The sequence below is a fragment of the Micropterus dolomieu genome, linkage group LG04 (assembly GCF_021292245.1).
Source record: "Micropterus dolomieu isolate WLL.071019.BEF.003 ecotype Adirondacks linkage group LG04, ASM2129224v1, whole genome shotgun sequence".
In the NCBI taxonomy this organism is placed as follows: Eukaryota; Metazoa; Chordata; class Actinopteri; order Centrarchiformes; family Centrarchidae; genus Micropterus; species Micropterus dolomieu.
The window spans coordinates 2,475,080-2,496,384 of record NC_060153.1 but is presented as its reverse complement, the minus strand read 5'-3'; the positions used below and the strand labels follow the sequence as shown (position 1 = coordinate 2,496,384).

Genomic DNA, 21,305 nt, shown 5'->3' with positions numbered 1-21,305 from the left:
CTCTCTAGCTAGTCTTTACCTGGGTCCATAGCAATCTTTGGGTCCACTGAAACGCCACAAACCCTCGGACACTACAGAGAAATGTCTGTCATTTGTCTGTCCGCAGGCCACCTACATTTCTATGACTCTGCCTTTAAATTATATGTTTAGATGGTCAGGTAATTCAAAGTCATGAGGTTATTCTTAAGGCTTCTCTTTTGGGAACAATGATGCTACAAGAATCCATGAAATTCTGAAATTTTTCATCCATGATGAAACCTGATTGCCTTTAGGACTTGATTGGTGTTCTTAGTATTGTTGTCAATACTTTACGTTACACACCGCAACCCTGTACGCAGCGGTTGACACTGGATGGATGGACTTTACTGTACAATTTTCATGTTTACTTGAATATTGTACAGTGATGTTAGGCTGAATGCACCTGTAGGTGAGTGAATATTGCAGCTATGAAAGAGTAAAGTATTGACAACAATATAAAGCCTGACAAATGAAAGTCAGCAACGTAACTGTGCATAATCACTGAACTAAAACATTTTTATCAATACTGTGGTTGCAATATTAATTATCCTGGTATTAAAGCACTATGCACTTCCTTTTTTACTCTAAATTTAAAGTTCAGTTCTCTTTCCATTAGTCAAACAACCACTTTTAGAGCCGTTTTTCGTACATGTTATGACAGCATGCAGTCGATGGCATGCAGCCAAAATGACAGGACAGTTTAAGTAATTAAAGCTCAAAGATATCAGTCAGTGAGTGAAATAATTCCAGATAAACTGCCAGTCCACCAAGCACAGCCTGATGATACCCTCTGGAATATCCCATCCTAACATATGCCTAATTGTTTACTACTGCTTGTTTACATAAATACAAAATGTTGCAGGGGAGGAGGGAGAGAAGGGGGAGTAGAGTCAGTACACTATAAGACAGAGCTGAAGAATTAATAACAATTTGTGGCAGATAATTACTTATCAATTAAAGCTGTTATCCTGCCTAATTAGGCAACGTTCATTAAATTCAGCCAATTTAAACCTTAATCAAAGTTAGCAGGGCCTGACAGCAGGCGAGGATCAGTGAAGGAGCGCCCCCCAGTGGAGGAGAGGGTAAGGAGGCGTCCCTTAGTGTGTGTGTGTGTGTGTGTGTGTGTGTGTGACAGCTTTGGTAAATTTTAATTGTGTATTTTATTTGGTATTTCTCTTAGAACGTGATAATAAATCTAATTTAATTTTTATAATTTGCATTATTATTATTATTATTATTATTATTATTATTTATTTATTTTTTTTATTAAAAACTGATGATGTTACAGACCTATGACTCATTTTTTGGAGTAACTCATCTCTAATAAAATTACCACAAATTGCCACACAATGAACTTGGGCCATGGACCAGTTGAACCCTTTGTCCGGTTGGTAATCCAGCCTTGAGTACATTTAAAAATTGTAAGGTATTTGGGCAAATACTGAGTTACTTTCCACCAATGACGATGATATCATCATCGTTATAGTATCATAGCAGTAGTGTATGAAGTAATCAGATCCTTTCCTGAAGTAAAGATGGTAATACCACAATGTACAAATACTCAAAAGTACTTCTTATGCAGATGGCTCCTTTACAAGTCCTATGATGATATTGTTGATGATGTATAATCAGCAAGGTGTAGTCTATTGTTTGTGTTTTGTATGTAAAATTAAAATCTCCAGAGTAGGCTAGCCTACATGTAGCTGCCAAATAGTGGAGTAAATAGTATATTTGCTTTTGAAATGAAATGGAGTATATAATATAAGGTAGCAGAAAATAGGAATACTGAAGTAAACCACAAAGCTGTACTTAAGTAGGCCTACAGTACTTGGTAGAAAGTAACATTTCACTCAGTGATTAAGCTATGTATTATCTTACAGTCATTCAAATCTACACTAGTGCACACAGTGACTGGGGGTCTAACACACTCCTTCACCCTCTGGCCTGTCAGATCTGTTTTTTAAAGCTTCACTTCCAAGAACTGTTGTGGCCAATTGACAACAAAGCACGCGCTTCTCGGGGCGCCTCGGCACGAGGAACGAGTTAATTAATATTGGCTCTTGTTTGGTCTAGTTAATGAATGAGTGAATTATGCACCTCTGGGACACCTCCTCCCCAATCGGTTTAAATTATCCCCCGCACCCCTCTTCCAATATTGTCCTCCAATTTCCCCACTCTGATCCTGCACTGATGGGGTCCCTGTCAGCAACCAGACCACGACACGCGCGCACACACGCACACACACAGAGACCGAGGCTACCCCTGCTGTCTCCATCTGTCTGTCTTTGTCCCGCTCGAGTGTATTTTAGTTCTTTGTCTCCAGCACATTTATTGACGCCTTCGACCTCGCATCGTCAGCTCAGGGTGGCAAATAACTTCCATCCCATTAACTCGTTTGAGAGGGGAGGCTAGTCAAACAAAGCTTGGCCGCAATCTGATCCCCTCTCTCTCTCTCTCTCTCTTACACACTCACAATGTCACACACAAGCACACACACACACACACACACACACAGCCATGTTGGCCAGAAAGAAAAAAAAAATCCATATTATTTGCATTAAAAGCCTCGCACCGTGAAATTCATTTATAATTACAAAGCGGTGTGCTGTGTGTGTTATGCAGATCAGGGACATGTGTGTGGAGCGAAAGGCTGGGATTGGTTATTTTGTGATATGCTAACACAGAATGTATGGTGACAGATTGCAATTATCCCGTTATTGTAATTGTCAAAGTCAATTCACTGCAGGCTGCATGAAAAAAAAAAGATCAGGATTTACACACGACTTACATTTGGTTGTCTTTTGACCCTCTTTTCCAATCTAGCAGCTTTAAACAAACACAGACAGGCAGGATGACACACTGCAAGTTGCTCCCATAGATGGAATGGAACCTTGATTATTCATCAATTATGGATTAAGATTTTATTTTATCTGTGAACATATGTTGACCAATTATTGTAGCATCTGTTAAAAGTAAAGGTTTCTCAGTCCAGTTAAGCAAAGATTCCGCTAAACAGTTCAAAAAAATACTACTACACCTTGCATGTAGTTATTTCACAACATTAACTGTCTGGGAAAGTGAAAAGAATTATGATAAAGTTGCTGTCAGTGATGATGACATAATTATTGTAAGACTTTTCTGAGATAATAGGTCTATCTCTAATTTATTGTGGAGCAAAATATGGGCCTACTGAGTATCCCGTAGCCTATGTGCGTGATTAGTTCCTTGTGAATCTGAACTGAAAATATCTCAGCCTTGTCAGTGTAGTGGATGCTCTGCTCATCCTCGTGGATCTCCAGCGGCCCCTAGTGGCGATCGAGGCCCATTGTAGGACAGCGTGGCCGTCCAACCTTTGACACTTTTTTAAATATGAACCAGAAGCATAAGACAATTTCATTCCAAACACCACATTTTATTTGACTGAGCATCAACTAGAGAGGGAAGGGAACATATCAGTGACAATCTGCCTTACCTCAGTAGCACAAGCTGTGCACTGGTGTAGTATGCTGTGCTGTGCAAAACATATTCCCTGTAGTCTAATATTAGATAAATAGACATATTGACTCATACAAAAAAAGGTTTAGTAACTGAACCTCTCATCAGTTAGAATAACAGCATTCATACATAACAACGTCCTTATATACTGCTCAAATATCCAGAAACCAGTAGACTGAGTACTGAATAGGCTACTTACCATGTGAGCACATCAAACAAAATATGCTGATAAAATTTTGATACAAGGCCCAAGGGCACAAGATGACATATTGGCCTAATGCAGGACATGGTTAATATTTTCAAACAAATTAGCAAGATATCAATTTACCAAAAATAACTGATACTTTAAACCTGCAGGAATTTTAGAGACTCTGATGGGTGATCCAGGGCAGTGGTCACACCTGCTAGTTTCAAAACTCTAAAACCCAGTTAACAAAAGTGTGTTTCTGACACAACCAGATCAGGGTCATTTCCATCTGCTCAGCCTGTATGGTACCGGTGGCGTCTAATATTAGACTAGCCTCTGGCTTTGTAGCAAGTCCACTAAAACTGTATTTGAGTACAGATGTTGAGCATCTGCTGGTTTTCCTTCACAACATACACTTCACTACCCTGGTGGACTGTCAACATGATGTGTGTTGAGGGTGTGCTTTCAAGTTTTGGATTTGGAGGAGCTATGACAAAAGAGCGTTCACGTTTAAGGCCCCTTCAGACTGGAAAAACTTGACATCAAACATATGATCTTGAACATCGTTTCACATGTTTTAAAATGGTTTGTCTTCTTATTTTGTTAAACTGTTCATTTTTCAGATGAAAAATATATAATTTGCAATTCATTAGATATTCAATAGGCTTTTTCTTTATTATGTTTTTGCTGGGCAAGTATTTGTTCACAGCCTTTTTGTGGCCATCAAGCGGTTGTATTCACCTACTTATTTTTTTGATGTTTCTGAGTTTTTCTTAGTTGTAGTGTGTTTGTTAAACTGTTGATGATTGTTGTTTTGTTTTGCCCTTCTTATAATTGTAATGTGTTTAAATTTTTATCTTGTTTTTGTATTGTATACTAGGACCTCCTCGAAAACGAGATGGTTCATCTCAAGTGGTTTATACTATTTAATAAACTTGTACAACAAAATCAGGGAGTGTATCTAATGCTAATCTCAAATGTTTGTTTGTAATCTGAATCTCAGAATTAGACACTGCACAGCGCAGATAGCCTATACTGTTTAAAGGAATAGTTCAACATTTTGGGTAATGGGCATATTCTGACTGAGTGTAAGGCCTAAGCTTGATTATAAAATCAAGCCTCTCTGTCAAGATTGCTTAAAAATGAAGCAGTAGTTTATTTAAATTAGGCTAGCTGGCCCAGCAGCCAGCTTAGTTTAGCTTCGCACAAAGACTGGCAACAGCTGGAAACAACTAGTCTGAGTCTGTCCAAGGGTAACAACATCCCTCATCTAACGTTCTTTAAGCAGGCCTAACACATTATATCTCTTTGTTTAGTTCACGCATGAACCATGTGTAATATTAGTAAGGTGTCATTCATATGTTCCCAGGGTCCTATGACAAAGGGAATGTAGCACCTTTGGTACATAGCTCCCATTTTCAGGGGGTTGTGTGCAAGGGCGTTGCTTTGTGTTGAAAAGTGGTGGGGACATAAGGGCTCACATTAGGAGCGTCACGAGATGTGACGATGCATGAGAACAAGATTTTAAAGACTATTTTGAAGATGTAGGAAATGCAGAAATATAGGATATCAGAGGGGGTCTGGAGGTCCTCCTCCAGAAAATTGGAGCATTAAACACTTAATTTCCTGCATTCTGGAGACATTTTCTGCTCCAATTTATGGTGGAAATGGTGGATATTTATTTATCTAAAGGGAAACAGGTCAGGTGAAAAATATAAAACCTATGAGAATATAATGCTGTAATCAACTGCTTTTGGGTTTTTTTATAGCTTATGTTAGCCATAGTTAGCTATATTTAAATTGCATTGCATGTTTTCTTATTGTTCAAATAAGCCTTCCTCAAAGCCTTTTCATTTGTTAGTTAACATTTGTTGGTGCAAGCTATTTTTCAGAACATTTTTAACAAATGCTTTCAAAAAGTGGTGGGGATTAATCAGCCATTTCAAAAAGTGGTGAGGATTAATCAGCCATTTCAAAAAGTGGTGAGGAAATGACACCTATGGTTGTGTGAGCAGTTGCCAGGTAACCAGATTCTCAAAGACGTTTCTGCAGCAAGAAAAAACCGACATAGTGGGCCTAGCCTATGTAGGTTTTTGTATCTACAGATTAAACAGAGAGATTTTGCCTTTAGCCAAAAATTATTAGTGAGTTTAGAGCAGTTTATGTAGGTGGAGTTTAATACAGTTTCACAGGCCAGCTGTTTCTAACTTGGTGCCTACTTGTCAACTGTCCATCAGAGAGCAAATATTCCTAGTGTTAAGACATTGGTCCAAAATATCAAATTATTCCTTTAGTTAGTTTAGTTAAAATATTCTTTCTTTGAGCCATTTAAATTGTCATTAGGCCTATCACAGTGATAGGCAGATGGGCAGGTAAATATTTTATTGAAGTAGCCTAGTCCAGCAGTCAAGCCTAAAATGTAGGCTATTCCTATCTTACGTTTCGCTCATGTGACAGCAATAAAGAAAAATAAATAAATATTCAACGCTGTTTTGAAGGGGATTGGTTGCCAGTAAACGCAGAGTTGACACAGCTGAGCACGTGCACAAGGATCACACCTGCGTGCATTTGTACTTAATGAAACCCTTCACTCCACCAGGCCGCAGAGATCTGTTTGTGTTATCGGCTGTGATGGCGGAATCGCGGAGAGTTCAGTTGACCACTTTGTCCTTTGATGCACCTCCATCCTCAGACAAGCTGGCTTCGGCCCAAAAGTCTCCGACAGTTGTTCAGCAGGAGAAAGAAACCTGCTCAGACCGACCCGCGGACACCGACACAGTCCGGCTGGTGCTCACGTTATTTGAGCCTGATGAGAGGAGCTTCCCAGAGTTCAGCTACAGCCAGCTCGTTGACGACAACAAGGTGGGATTTCATCCTAACTTCTCCTGAGAAAACTGAGGTCACTGACGAACCGCGACTTCAATCTTAACATCCTGCAGTTGTTGTCGGCTTTAAAACAGAACAAACAACCTCTAACCTGTTAATATAGGCTAAGTATAAGAAAGTTGTTAAAAGGGGTCATGACTTTTGTCAATTAAGAGAAAATAGGCTGCCTGTCCATTTTTGTCATAATTTACCAAAATTTGGGGGTTACAGCTCCTCATTAGGCCTATGTGCATTTCACATCATGATTGATCATAATGAAAAAGTAATAGGGCCTTACTTGTAACATTTTAAGACAAAAGTTGTGGTTGCAGTTTGGCATTATTTAACTTTGAGTGATTAAAAGAAATATGAAACCTACCAGTTGGTACTTATGCCATATGCTGTTTTAGACCTTTTAAAAATCTGATTGGGTAAGTTAACCTCCCCTTTTTTTTATTTTTTTTTATTTAACTGTTTCAAAACTTTAAAATAAACACATCCTTTTAATGACCATATTAATATTTTCAAGTAGCCTACTTCACAACTTCAAAATCTATCCAAATTAAACATTTCATTATTTTTTTTTTCCCACATCACTGTCTTTATTTTAATTAGCCTAATTAAAATACAGAGAATCTCTTAGCAACTTACTTTTTACTTCTATATCATAAAATTCAAATTTGCTTTCTTTCCGAGCCAATTACTACCCTGTTGGGACGAGTAACGCTGAAGTTTTACTGACTCCAGGTTATTGGGCTTTTACTGTGAGGATTTAGTGTTGGTTTCTACCAGATGCCTTTTCCTCTAACAAATATGCAAATAACAACCACTGGAAACCCTAAATCAACGATTGGTCAACTTTCTTAGTCCTGTGACAAACTGACAACCTGTCCCTGCTGCTTTGCTGTGCACTGTGCATGCTGGGAGATACTCCAGCCCCGGGAGCCCAATCCTGGAACTGAAGTATAACGATTGAGAATGTGAAATTCACAAACATCGTAAGGTCTTAGGCTAAAAGCTAAACATGTGACAACTGGACACAGAACTGTCTTTTTATTTTTTTTATTTTGTAAAATGCATTATTGTTATGACTTACATTTAACATTTCAGATCAACCACACAAAAGATGAAGTCCCACTGAGCAGATTTAAAGAGGAAGAAAAGAGAGCAAATGATGAGGCTGTTGCTATTGCAAGGAAGTTGGAGGAAAAATATGTGAGTAGCTTTTTTTTTTTTTTGCAAAACAGAACAGGGCAGGGGCCCTTTTTAGTTAAATGAGGACTGGTGTCCTGCTTCTTTTTGAAATTGATATATATTTGATTAGAATCAAACTTTTTCATCAAAATGGCGATATGCAAATAGAATATTTTATTTATTTATTTATTTATTTATATATATATATATATATATATAAAATATAGAATATTTCCTCTCGTTGCAGGGTGGCAAACCTAAGAAAAAAAAGGATCGCATTCAGGACTTGATCGATATTGGATACGGCTATGATGAAGAGGATTCTTTCATTGACAACTCTGAGGCTGTGAGTCAGTGTTGAGCCACACCTTTGAATTTCCTCAGAATTGTTAGCAATTCATATGTATGTGTATTTCTTATGTCAAGACCCGTTAAGTTGTGCAATGACACAATTTTGATACACTGAATAGGCTGGCCTTGGTTTTTACTGGTCATTTTTGACTTGCTTGCTGAACTTGCTTGGGCAGTTCACTGTGGTCATCAAGTGTCAAAATTAAAACAGATGATGCTCCAAAAAAAGGGTCTGACAAAATTTTCTCTTCTCAGTAATGTCATGTTTCTCTTTGCTCTCAAAGCTGTTCCCAATTTTGACATTTAAAGGCATCAATCTTTCTTAACCCTTTCTTTGGTTTATTTAACTACTTTGTAATTGATAAACTCTGTATTCATATTATAATATTGCTTCTGGTTGGTCTTTGCAGTATGATGAATTTGTTCCAGCCTCCATCACAACAAAATTTGGTGGCTTCTATGTAAATTCAGGCATGCTGCAGTTCCGCCAGGCTTCTGACACAGAGGACCTCACTGCAGAAGAGAAAACACTTGAGCCCTCAAAAGTAAGTGGTGCATCTAAGAAGCCTGCAAAGCATAGTAATGGATGTTTTTTCAATCATAGGGAAGCGATTTTCAATTTAAGAACATTTTTCAGTGCTGTTTCTGAAGTGATTGAATGCAAAAATAGTTGTGTTTTTTTTTGAACCAGTGTCTCTAAAAAATGATTACACTTCTGAACTGTATTAGATAACAACACAGTCAACCATATATTTTTAGAAACGTAAACTCAATGGTGAACAGAATAAGCCAAAGAAAAAGCCATGCAGAGAAGATGGAGAGATGGAAAGCAATGCGGATCTAAAATCGAGGTGAGGCTGACAAAAGCAATTTAACCTCTTGTTTGGAGCCAGTTTGACACTGATGCTAGAACATTTAATTTAATGAATTCTCTGACAATCATAATGTGTTCATCTTGTTGCACTTTGTCTGAAATCAGACACGAAGACGAGATGAAGAAGAAAAAGAAGAAAAAGGCTGTTGGCACATTAAGTGTCACCAGCATGTTGAAAAAGTTTCAAAGGGAGAAGGAGAAGGAACGACGGAAGATGAAGAAAGCCAATCAGGAAGCAGCTGCAATCATGGGTGCACCCAAAATCCCTCTCTGCCCTGCAGATGCAGCTGGGGGCGGAGGCTCAGGATTGACCGACCCTCTCCTCAGTTTAATTGGATCAACCAATGACCACGCTCTCATCCAAGCAGCCAACACTGTGGATTTTGATATTGATTTGGACTCTTTATTAGACGTCAGTGAAGAGACTTCATCACCAAAATTGCTCCCCCAATCTACCACTGTTTTCCAACCCAAAACAGATGACCAGACTCAAGCCCAACCTCCAATTACAAAGACCAACTTGCAGCTGAAGCCTCATTCAGAACAAATCCAGCTCTTGTCGCAAACCAGTTCTACATCACCTCCACTGCCAGAGGGACTTCCCCCAGGACTGGAAGACAGCATTCGAAAACTCATGATGGTAAGTTTAAAATTTTAGTTATTTGTATATGCTGAAGTGAAGTTGTCTGTGTGCATGTGTTGACAGACTTAACACTTGTGAATGGCATCAGTTGTAAATGGACAAGTGTAACACACATACAGATTACTTACACAAATCTTTCAGGCTGCCAAGACCTCAGAGGGGGAGTCAAAGCTCAAGTTCTTCACACCAGAAATCAACTCGATCCTGCTTGAGTGAGTTATCTACAAATGCAGACAAAGCAAGTTCTGTTGCATTTTGACAACTATTCTCTCATTCCAGGCGCATAGTGGATAGCATCTTGATATGCCACACCTGTGAGGTGGATGGATTATCTCGGCAAAGGAGAAGTGCTCACTAACACAGATTTTTGATAGATTTGTGAACAATATTTGAGAGAAATAGGCCTTTTGTGTACATGGAAAAAGTCTTAGATCTTTGAGTTCAGCTCATGATGAATGGGGGCAAAAACAAGTGTCTTCCACCAAAATATGTGAATCCTTGAGGCCTAACAATTATTTTTTGCCTACATTTCTTTCCTCAAATTTAGAAAAAAAATGCTGCATTGTTCCACATGTGCTAGGTGACTAAATTAAAATCCTAAATTGATGCCCACTTGCAGAATTGTGTGTGCTGATTGTCCATGGTAGTTTGCCATTATGTCTGCAGACTAATGCAGATTCTCTGCAGTCATGAAAATGAATCATCATGGTAAATGGACTACATGTAGGCTATAGTGCCTTCAACGTGCGAGCGTGTAAAGCATCATACTACACATAGTGTACATTGATAACACTAATGGCTGTGAAACTGCCATGCAAGGTGCCGAGTAGTCTGATACTTTTTAAGGTCACCTTGACGAGCAGTTAGTAGGTGGATAAAACTACCAGTACTGATTTCTGGACAACCTTTTCTGAGCTGACCATATCTGTTCTGGTTTTAAATCATAAAGCTTTGTGTTCCTGGCTTTAGCTGTGTTATTGAGTATGTTAGTGCATAGTTAGGTTCTCATTGTGTCTTCATCTAGTATTGAGTTGCAGTGTCGGGGACAGGGTGGTCAGTTGCGCTCCAAGGTGTACACACACCTGTCATCTTTCCTGCCCTGCAGCAGAGACACACTCCTCAAACGTGTAAAGAAACTGTTACTCACACACATGGTGAGTGTGTTAGAATTATGTTCTTATTACAGATCAAGTTTTTATTTGTGCATGTGATTCACTTCTTGAATTTGACACTAACCAGGAGGAACCCCCTGATGCAGAGAATCCCATGCACAAACTTAAAGAAGCCATCGGCAAAGCCATGCCCGAGCAGATTGCAAGTTTCCATGAAAACTGCCAAACATATGAACAAGTGAAGACTTCAAAGTGAGTTCATCAGTGTTTGGAAAAAGATTACTTAAAAAATAATGAACATTGGATTGTTGTTGTAAAAATGTTATATAAGATATCAGAAGCCTTCATGAAATTAAAGATATGGAAACTTTATTTCAAAACGCTGATAATGTCAAAACCATACGTAACAGGAAAATATACCACAACATGATGAGCAAAAAGTGGCATCTGGCACTGAATGTATTGCATGTGAAATCTGTCTGCTGAGATTCCTTTTCAAAACAAACCCTTCAATTCTAACCCTGAAGCAGGTGTATTTCTTTTCCTAGATATATTATAATACTTCCTTTCTCATACAGTGTTGCGATGGCATCATAAATATCATTAGTTGGCCTTTTTGACGGCATAACATTTGTATGAACAAACATTTGTGTACAGCTAACATCCAAAGATGGCTGTACAGTATACATAATTAGATGCAGTACATGTATTCCTTTTTTGAGTAGGACTGGTATTCAAAATGGTTTTCTCCTCTCCCATCTTGAAATCGGCTAATGTTCATGTCAGGGCAACAGAGGAGGACAAAGAAGGCAAACAGAAGGTAAATATTGGCCCAGAGGACAATGTGGAGGAGAAAGGTGGGAAACGAGGAGGTCCTAAGAAGTTGTTCAAATGGAATGACGAGATCAGGTCAGATATAATAAAGATCGTTTGAAATCTCAAACTTCACTCTATCACGTGATAAGACAATCACATTTTCTTTCATACAGGGAATGTTTGAGCCATGTGTTAATGGTGAAAATGGAGAGACAGAAAACGGAAAGGGACTGGAGTCAGGAGATGGAGGAGTACCTTAAGAACTTGTTAGACAATGAGGTCAAACCGCTTTGGCCAAAAGGGTGGATGCAGTCTAGGTATGCGACACTGGTGTGAATTCACACCTTCAGTCATAAAGTATTCAAATCAGGGTTTTTAAGTACTTAACAGACTGTATAAGCAGACATGCCCTTCCTCAACATTTGTTTTTCCAGGGTGCTGATGAGGGAGAGCAGGAACATTTTACATTTTAAGTCATTACCGTGAGTACTATAGAGTTGAACTTTGAGATGATGTATTTTTTTTATTATTTTTTTTTTTGTAAGATGTCTAATCACTAATTTGTTGTCTCTCACGTGCACTCAGAGTAAAGAGGGCTAGGCCTGAGAAGAAGCAGCAGCCACCACCTATCAATGGTCCTCCCACTGCATCAGATGGCTGCAGCATTTCCCAGAGATCTCCACCACTGATAGATCTGACCCAGGAAGCAGACGATATCTTTATTGAGGGATCAAATGTCTCCAATTCTGTGTCACTTGGTGCTGTTAAGAAGGAAGTTGCTGCACTGAAAAAGGTGGAGGCTGCTTCGACTCCTTCCCTTCTGGATCTCCTTGCTGATCAAGCGCTGGCTCAGGAGCAACCTCAATCCGTTTCCCAGGAGCTCCTAGCAGCAGCTGTTGTAAAATACAGACGTTCAGTTCAGCACTGGAGCCTTGGGGTTGACACCAAAAGTCCTCCCTTTCCACCTCCGCCTCCTCAGTCCAGCCCAGTCGGTTTCCCTGTGAGCAGGGTGAGTCAGGTTGTTTTTCCTCAACTGCTGCAGGTCGGGGACTTCGCCAGGCACATGGATGCTAGCCAGGTGCAGATCATCGCTGAGGATGCTGACATTACTATACAATAACTCCCAATGCAAATTTACACACAGTAAGTTCTGTTCATTTTAGTTACGACTGTGGGTGACCTTTTGATTATTTACGGAGTTTGTCAGGGTATTTAAAAAGGTACCCCGGTGATTTAGTATGACACTTCTACAAAGTTGTGATAAATGTGTCTATCAAAGCAGCAGATATCCTGACTTTTAGTCCCTACGATGAGTCAAGCAAGAACTTATTCACTATAATGAAACAAATAGCATGTTAGACTCCCTGCCTGTTGAATGCCCACAGCTTTCGAACTCAACCTCAGTGTGACAAAATAACCTTAACTCAAGGTTCACTTACTAGTTTTCCATGACACCTACATCTGCTGATGAAGACCATGAGATGTAGTTGAAAGTTCAGTAAAAAAGCTATTAAGTGGATCTTAATTTTCTTGTCACTATTGTCATATATAAATTAATTATACAACCTCTATGTCAGATGCATGGTTTTATTACAAGCAATTAAAGGAACACCAATAATCCTTTTTAATACATAATGAAACAACCACCAAACAATACTATTTTTGCCGAAGAACAGCCCAAAGGTTGTTTTGTAGACTTGAATCATTTTTTTTTTAGATGCAAATTAGGTTATTTTAGCTGTTTAAAAAAAGACTATAATCATCCATATTTGGTGATGATATATGTCCCTGATATTATAATACCAAATACTTGCCACCATGGCAGATATGTTTTCCTTTTGTTTTTTTTAAAGCAATTCCTAAATTAGGAGTAGTCAAAGATTAAGTTGACATTATATATTGTATATTTCTACTGCCAAGTATCAGTAGACTGTGTGTACGCGTGTTCTATCTAGATGAAAGAAATGCAGTAGAAATGTTCAGACCCTGGCCACAAGATGCCTTGCAGAATCTATTAATTTGCTTCAATGCCAATAACCCATTTGTATGATCAGTGACATTGCCCAAACAATTTGTCAAGTGGATGGAAATGATGGGAGTCTTTCTTTCTAGATGGGAGCAGTTTCTTTTGGAGATACAATCATTGTGTCCAGTCCAACAAACACAGGAGTTGACTGCAAAATCAGCAGTGGATATGAGCTACTCTGCAAAAGTTAATAAGCAAATGGCAATCTGAATTTTTGTCTACTGCCACAAGATGTGGTTCTCGCTGAAGATGTTTTGTCATGCTTTCTGTTATCGTGTCTTTGAGTATGTCATCTGAGAGGGTAAGAAACTAAAGGGAGTAATACTTGTAGTTTTGACATGTGAAAGGTGGCACTTTTACCACTGAGCAGAGAAGTGACCTTGTGAGAAACCTGCCATCTACTCAGAGAATCACCTTTGATAATGACTCTTTAACTTACCTGTATTTAAAAAGCTTTGTTTGAAATGTGAATGATTTACTTTGAATTAATAAATAATAAAGAGCTTACATGTTGTGTAACCATTTTTTTTTTTTTTTTTTTAGCTTAATTAGGTTAAAGTTTATTTCACTACACCAAAACGTTTAACATTTTTCTGGTGATGTACAGTGAAAGTGGCCATACATTTTCAAACAAAATGTTTAAGAGTTGGTCACTCAGCTGTCACTGAGATTTGTCTACCTTTTGTCCTTCATAACAGAAGCACTACTTCCTACTGTAAATAAAGGATGTTTTGGTTTCAGCATGAACTCTGGCCAGCAGAACTGGGAAGTTTTACTCTTGCACTTTACCAGTTTCACACTTTTACAACCAAACTGAAAGTACTGCTGTTGGACACAAGATAGTTCAGCATTTTGATGCTTAGCAGATGGGACATAACCTTAAAGAAGACCTGGTGCTTTGCAATGGTATATAGACTTGGGTAGCTCTTAACACTACAGAAAATGTAACGCATACACAGGAAAACAGTGTTACATTGTTCAGCAAAGGGTTCAGACACTTCATAAACATCCTCCTTAAAAGGAAAAAAGCAAGGGAGAAAGCATGCCTGACAGTGATTATTGATGAGTAAGTTGTACTAGACTTAATTTCTAACTGTAGAGCAACTCTTCTTCTGAAAGATAGACATTTACCATTGTGCAGATTACATGGAGACTTCAGTTTAACACATAAGAAAATGTACCTGGGCAGAAGCTCTCTAATGAGAACCCATTGTTTTTAAAATGAAGATGCACAAGACACTAATGCAAAACTGATTAATTTCAGCAAACGAGGAGAGCGACCAATCGAGTCATCTCTGACCTACGTTTCTCACAGTAGTAGCAGTTCATCCAGACAGCACTGAAAGAAGAATTTGATCATGTTGGGTTCTTTCGAGTTTTTAGTCAGTTAATCATCTGAATAAGCAAGACCGCCAAGAGGACATGTCTATTACAGCTATTTGCAGTTCCTAAAAAGAGAAAGAGACAAATTAATTTTACTAATAGAGGATAACTTTAAATAAGATCATATAACAAACTAAAGCAACATTTCTCAGGAATAAAGTCTCAAGTCACGGTTAAACATTAATTTTACAATGATGCAGATGACCGAAACCTACCACTGCCCGCAAGGACGTCCACCTCCACTGTAAAGTTTTTCTGTCCAAGAAGTCCTTTTGCTAAGACTGTATATATCCCCGCATGCTTTCTCCTTGAGTGAGTGGGCAGGGCAACCGCCTGCCCATCTCTGAACCAAGTGATGAATGGTTGAGGGTTTCCTCTCACCTCACAGTTGAGGCTCTCTCCCTCTCTCACCTTTAATTTTGTAGGACAAACAAGCTGTGGACCAACTGAAAGAAGAGGTCAGCGTGAGAGAGAGGAGGAAAAGATGGAAAGAAAAGTACAGTTGACATGTTTTACATAAGGAAATGGGTGAGATGAAGTGGGATACTGAGAATAGGAAAGAGAGATTTTGAAAATGTATAGACCCAATAAAGGTAAAGAGTGGGAATTGACAGGGGTTAAAAATGTTAGCGGTTCCACTCACACAGGACTGTGGCAGTGAGATTTTGTGACATCACCACTGGAGGATGCTGTGGTCCTTCAGGTCCCAGTTCGAGCGTGGCTTCACACCAGTACTGGACTCCATTATCATCATTACTGGGGATGATGTTTAAAGTGAAGGTCTCATTCACAGGTGTCTTCTCTGTGTTGTTGGACTGCAGTTGACCCAGTGCTGTCTGTCCTCTGTAGAAGGTCACGGTGAGGTTTTCAACAGGAGCAACATCCTGTACTGTACACTGCAGAGTGTACTGATGACCCTCCAACATCGGCCCAGAGTCATTAACAAAGCTGATGGACACATTATCTGGAGGCTCTGTGGAGACAGATCAACTGCTAAATTTCATTGAAAAGACTTGCATGCATTTTCTAATGTGTCTGAAAGACAAGAACTTTAACTAACTGTAGACTATTACAGGGAGACCAATGTCGCACTGCCCTTCCTTTTCAGTTAATGCATAACACATAGGTTTGATGCTCCACTCAGTCATCCTGTCCACACTCCAGACCACATAGAGATTCTCAGTGGCTTGGGGAGGTGCCTAGAGGTGCAAAAGATCACAAAGCTGTTAAGAGTCTGTGAAGACTATTCTCTGGGTGGTAGTAGTTTATTATGTACAGCTGTACAGTGTAATCCAATACAGTAGCCTTGCAATAAATTCTATAAATAAATAAATGAAATGTCTCGTGGGGGCTGTCGCAGAAGTATGTGGTGCTTGTGCTGTTATGTGCCATCCTGTCCTTGTATAACCAGGATAGTGCTGTGAGCTGTGTCTCTGTTTTGGATTTGACATCTAACACATTCTCTGTAGGGTTGGGCTTCACTGATTATGTTTGTGATTTTCATGGACAGAATCTCAAAAGCAGCCGAGGAGTGGAGAGGGTTTGTTATGGTGACCTCAGTTAACATCTTTTGCAGATGAGAGCTCTGCTGGCTTCATTAGGGCACGGCCGTGTAGTGTGCAGCAGAGTCTGAAGTGGTTCAGATGAAAGTTAGCACCTCTAGATCTGAGGCCATGGTACTCTGCTGGATAACGGTGGATTGCTTCTGTTAGGTTGGGAGTGAGTTGCTGCCCCAAGAGAAGGAGTTGAAATAACTCAGGATCTTGTTCACAAGTGAGGCTAAGATGGAGCGGGAGATTGATAGGGAGACAAGATTTGGGTGGTGTTAAGTTACTCTTTAGGCTAATAGGGTTTTCAAGTCCTATATTAGAGAGCATTGATTCTCTCACCAGTGAGACTTCCCAACCGAGAAGAGGAAACCCCTTCCTTTGTACAGAGCAGTTAGCCGTTACTGGATCCCCAAACCTGTGACAGGAGAGTTTACACACAATTAGTTGTAACTAATTTACACAGAACCGGGGATGGGGGGTGTATGGGTAACAAAAAACAGGTCAGGGGTAATACAAAGAAAAAGAGAGAGGATCCATTCAAAGCAACTGCTAGTCCAAGTCTTTTTGTGTTTGTATTTGTGCAAAAGCTGGGCAATTGTTTTATTTTTCTGCATTTCACGGCTTATTTTTCTTTAATACTAGTTATATAGGCATCAAATGCTAAACAAGTATAGACCATTGTCGGAGTAGAAGATGGTTGGGAAAAAGGTGAGCCAGATATTTATGCCCCTGTAGGGAGTCCAGTTCTCTCACAGTAACATGCCCACAACTTCTGTTACTGCTACATAATGCTCAAGAGCCCTTACACCTCATTACTTTGGTTCACACACTGCATGTCATGTTTCTACAAGAGTATAAATCTCCTCATTTTCTATATTCTTTTGAAAGGAAGGTAAGAAAGAAACATGAGAAAATGTTATTTGGAGAGCTGGCCCATTAACCACTGAGCCACCACACAACCCTGAAATAATCACCAGCTATTCCTGCCATACCTGACCACCAGAGTGGAGGGTGACACCATCAGAGGGCAGCTGACATTTTCTGGTGACTCTCCAGAGCTGCTGATGTGGCTAGGGATGGGGGTTGGGATACTGAGAGAATGAGAAGGTAGAGGTGGGAGGATTGTTGGAAAGGGAGGGGAAATTTGCGATGGAAGAGGTGGAGCAGGTGTGTGAATGGAAACAGGGGATGAGTTAGCTGAGGTCACAGGAGGGGCCAGGGAGGGGGAGAGGAACAGGAAGAAAGACACAATCAGTCACTTAAGTATGTAAACAATATTTCTAAGTACTGCATATCGTCATGGCTGCCTCTAAATCATAGTAATGCTCAGAATATGCTAACTATAGGTTTGGATTATTTTTATCAAATAATACACAACATTTCACAATAAAACATTTTGTAAAACATTTTATTGTCTTTAATCTTCTAAAATATAAACACTGACTTTAGAATATAACCTAAAATACAAGAGGTATATACAAAGGTATATGTAGTAGCAGTGTATGTTAAAGTATCTGTAGTATTAAATCCAATTACAGAAAATAAATGTTGTATCTCTTCATTTGTTTATATTTGTGCTGTAAGCTGTATGAACTTATGAGTCATTCCCCTTGTCTTTACATAATTCAGGCACGGGTCATTTAAATTTTGCCATCTAGTTTTTAGCTGATCTATTGTGAACCATTGTTTCATAGCACACTGAATACACCCCGTGTGTTCCTCTGAGGAAGGAAGGACACCCTGCCCAAGTCAAAGAACCCGCTCCTCTTTTCTGTGACCATTGTTCCACTGAATCCTGTGGTTGTTCTCCTGCCTATCAGATGATCTCACTCACAGTAGCTCCCTAATGGGGTGTGTGTGTGTGTGTGTGTGCGCGCGTGTTTCCCATATGCCACTCTGCAAAATAAGTGAAAAAATACAACAGGTTATGTCTATACCAACAGTCTCATCCATACAGCTGAATATTATCAAAGTATTTTTTTGTCATTTACATTTACATTTAAGGAACAACATACAAACATCAACAAAGCATCAATACAGCAAGAGATCTACAAGTGACAATACATACTAGTAAGATCTAATAGCATGTATGGCATCAGTATTGTCACTGTCAAAGAACTCAGATCCTCTACGTGGGTAAAGGATTAATAAATAACAATGCCACAAAACTCCAATTAAAAGCCTAGTCCCAATTAGACACTTGTCCCATTTACTGGCCTGGTGTGGCTTCAAGTTTTGAATAATAAACACAGGTCATAATTAAAGACCTGGTCTGGTTTTTATAGAAGTTCTCTGGATGTATATAACCTCTTAAACCCATTGGGTCACCTGCTTGAGCTAGTTCTAAACTGCTTAAATTGTGCACACAAATATAAATCTTTAACCTTTTTGACATGCTACACATCATTCATCGGTTAGATTCTCCACAATTCATTCATTCAGTTGATTTTACAGAAACAATGAGCCAAAGAACAATTCACTCAGATTAACCGGCGTGATCTAGTAAAAAAGACAGACGTACACAAGTGGTGACTCACCACCTTCAAAGCGGTCATTAGGTCCGAACATGTGTAAATTCTTCTATTATTTATATTCCTCAATCAGAACTGTTTTCATAAAAAGTTGAAATAACTTTGGTAACCTTTGACTTTCATCCTTTCTATGGTTCTCTCTCTCTCCCCTCTCTCTCTCTGTACAGGAGTTTGGCCTAGATCAAATGAATGATTCTTAACTAACATGTTATCTGATAGCCTAATTTTTATACAAGTAATATTGATACTGGTTTAAATAAACACTTTGATAGTAGCTTGCTTCCCGTTGTTGCTCAGCAAGAGATTTTTTCTAAAGGAAATTTCTAAAGGTTTTCCCATATATAAGCAGGCTGAGTTCAATGAATGAAGCAAATAAAAACCTGGGCTATTACTTGATGTTTTACTGTATTACAATTAAAAACCTGCAGTTAAAATGATACTCATGTACAAGTATTAGTAGCAAAAGATACTTGATGCTATTTCAAAATGAAACGTATGCACTTATTATGAAGAACGGACCCTTTCAGAGGTTTATTATGTATAATGCAACTAGAATTTTAATGCTGTAGCCGTTTGAACTGGAGCAACTCTTTAACTATTTTATGTAGTGCTGGGAAATTGAATCTATTAACAACGCATTTCATTTCATGAGATGATTGTTTTAATTTCTTCAGTGCTGCACAGTAAATTGTACTGCAGTTAGATGAATGGAGAGTAAATTTTTTACTTCTGAAAAGTAGTGGATTTGAAGTTTAAAGAGGCATAAAATCCCAAGGAAAGTACAAATACTTCAAAATCATATTTAAGTACAGTAAACATAAGTAAACTTAGTGATTTACTATTGATTAAAAGCCATCATAGTGATGTATTTCCCTCTGTGATCTACCTGACCTGTGGTTCCCAACCTGGGGGTCAAGACACCCTACAGGGTTTAAAATAAATGTGAGGGAACACACAATTATAACAAATTTGTGAAAAGGATTAAAACATATTACTGCTCCACAAAACAGTTTTTTTCTTCAGTTTTATTTACATATCCCAAAAACACAAATCTCAAATTTGGCTGAGAGGGCTTTACAAACTCTATAACATACTGTGTCCATCCATTCACAACCTGTGACGAGGACTCACAAGTACATCCCTGACAGCAGAACTTGCCTAAATATCTCCACTATTTGAAATGATCAGTCTGTGTCATCTGCTCTGCCTGGACTGTTTCCACATCTAACAAGTTTGTCTGTCGTGTTTGGTCTCATTGTACCTGCCTGCCAGTCATCTAGCTGTCATGTCACTCACCTGAGCCGATCAGGCAAAACAGCAGAAGCGGGGTTGGCCATCCAGATGCACACATTCTTCATCAGTTTCTCTGGCTCAGAATATTGGTTGCTGATATGACGTCTCTCTCAAACACCAGTTACTAGATGTGTGATGCTGGCAGTTACTCGGCCTGAGACTTCTGAGAAAACACAGGGTACTTCAGGTTTTTATGGGAGTGTGGGTGTATGTGCTTTTTATACGTGTTCTGCTTTTGTGTCTGAAGCTGATGATCAAGCAATTCCTTTGCTTTGGCCCCTAAAACCCACCATGGGCGTTCTCTGTTGGTATATCAAGAGAGGAAGGAAGGGAGGGTCAAGACTAATGCAGTGCAGTGTAGCAGCAATGAGGGCAAGAATGAGTGTGCATTGTGTGTGAGAGCAGTTACACACAGATGGGCTGCTGTAGAGCTGTTGAGAAAACAAAACGGTAGACTCAGAGATGATGTGTTATCATAGAAAAACCCTGCAAGATAAATATCACAGCTGTTATTGAAATTTCAATGTTTTCACTTCCATTATATTGCGGGAGAAAAAACTGTCATCATTGTTCTCTAGTTAAAACAGATTTTTCCATTGCATATATGTCCTTAAAATGTGATAATCAGTATTATTACATTTACAATGGAAAAAAAGGACTACGTGTATGTGAAGGACGTCAGCAGTGACAGTTTTTCACAGCTCAATGGAGCATTTCAGCATCTTTCAGCTTATTGTTTTGGTTTTCCAGTTCAAAAATGTATTGTTTTGGTTTTCAGGTTGCCTGCACAGCAACAAACAGCAGACAGTGACTATAGCTCATGAACATGTTGGAGCATTTAGCAGCTAAAGAGCAAAATATTTTGCTCTGGAGATAAAAAAGATTTAGCTAAAAGGAAAGAGAATATTGGACTTTCACCAAGTGGGCACAGATATGACTTTGAATGGTACTTTTGCTCCATGTTTGA

The 21,305-nt window shown here is 39.0% G+C and overlaps 2 protein-coding genes across 2 annotated transcripts; one reads left to right on the top strand and one right to left on the bottom strand.

Annotated features, from left to right (window-relative positions):
• The first annotated feature begins 6,243 nt into the window (after window positions 1–6,243).
• On the top strand, window positions 6,244–14,088 carry LOC123970145 (ubinuclein-1-like). The gene is made up of 14 exons (XM_046048036.1): window positions 6,244–6,562; window positions 7,676–7,780; window positions 8,007–8,105; window positions 8,521–8,655; window positions 8,870–8,961; window positions 9,090–9,624; window positions 9,769–9,839; window positions 10,652–10,781; window positions 10,867–10,991; window positions 11,526–11,648; window positions 11,729–11,872; window positions 11,990–12,037; window positions 12,141–12,698; window positions 13,668–14,088. The coding sequence occupies exons 1-13, from the start codon at window positions 6,278–6,280 to the stop codon at window positions 12,673–12,675; spliced, it is 2,427 nt and encodes an 808-aa protein (XP_045903992.1). The 5' UTR covers window positions 6,244–6,277; the 3' UTR covers window positions 12,676–12,698; window positions 13,668–14,088.
• Window positions 13,129–20,481, bottom strand: LOC123970146 (intercellular adhesion molecule 3-like). Its single transcript, XM_046048037.1, has 7 exons — window positions 20,342–20,481; window positions 17,507–17,711; window positions 16,854–16,929; window positions 16,025–16,163; window positions 15,608–15,937; window positions 15,180–15,410; window positions 13,129–15,029 (listed from the first exon to the last, which is right to left on the bottom strand). The coding sequence occupies exons 1-7, from the start codon at window positions 20,394–20,396 to the stop codon at window positions 14,965–14,967; spliced, it is 1,101 nt and encodes a 366-aa protein (XP_045903993.1). The 5' UTR covers window positions 20,397–20,481; the 3' UTR covers window positions 13,129–14,964.
• Window positions 20,482–21,305: the final 824 nt, after the last annotated feature.

What these genes read in the sequence shown, in the direction of transcription:
- LOC123970145 (XM_046048036.1), top strand. Translation starts at nt 6,278, where the DNA reads ATGAAACCCTTCACTCCACCAGGCCGCAGAGATCTGTTTGTGTTATCG. An exon ending in GGAAGTTGGAGGAAAAATAT is followed by an intron (nt 7,781 to 8,006) that starts GTGAGTAGCTTT and finishes CTCTCGTTGCAG; the next exon opens with GGTGGCAAACCTAAGAAAAA. An exon ending in AACTGTTACTCACACACATG is followed by an intron (nt 10,782 to 10,866) that starts GTGAGTGTGTTA and finishes GACACTAACCAG; the next exon opens with GAGGAACCCCCTGATGCAGA.
- LOC123970146 (XM_046048037.1), bottom strand. Translation starts at nt 20,396, where the DNA reads ATGTGTGCATCTGGATGGCCAACCCCGCTTCTGCTGTTTTGCCTGATC. An exon ending in TCTCCCTGTAATAGTCTACA is followed by an intron (nt 15,938 to 16,024) that starts GTTAGTTAAAGT and finishes CTGTCTCCACAG; the next exon opens with AGCCTCCAGATAATGTGTCC. An exon ending in TCTCACTGCCACAGTCCTGT is followed by an intron (nt 15,411 to 15,607) that starts GTGAGTGGAACC and finishes CTCTTCTTTCAG; the next exon opens with TTGGTCCACAGCTTGTTTGT.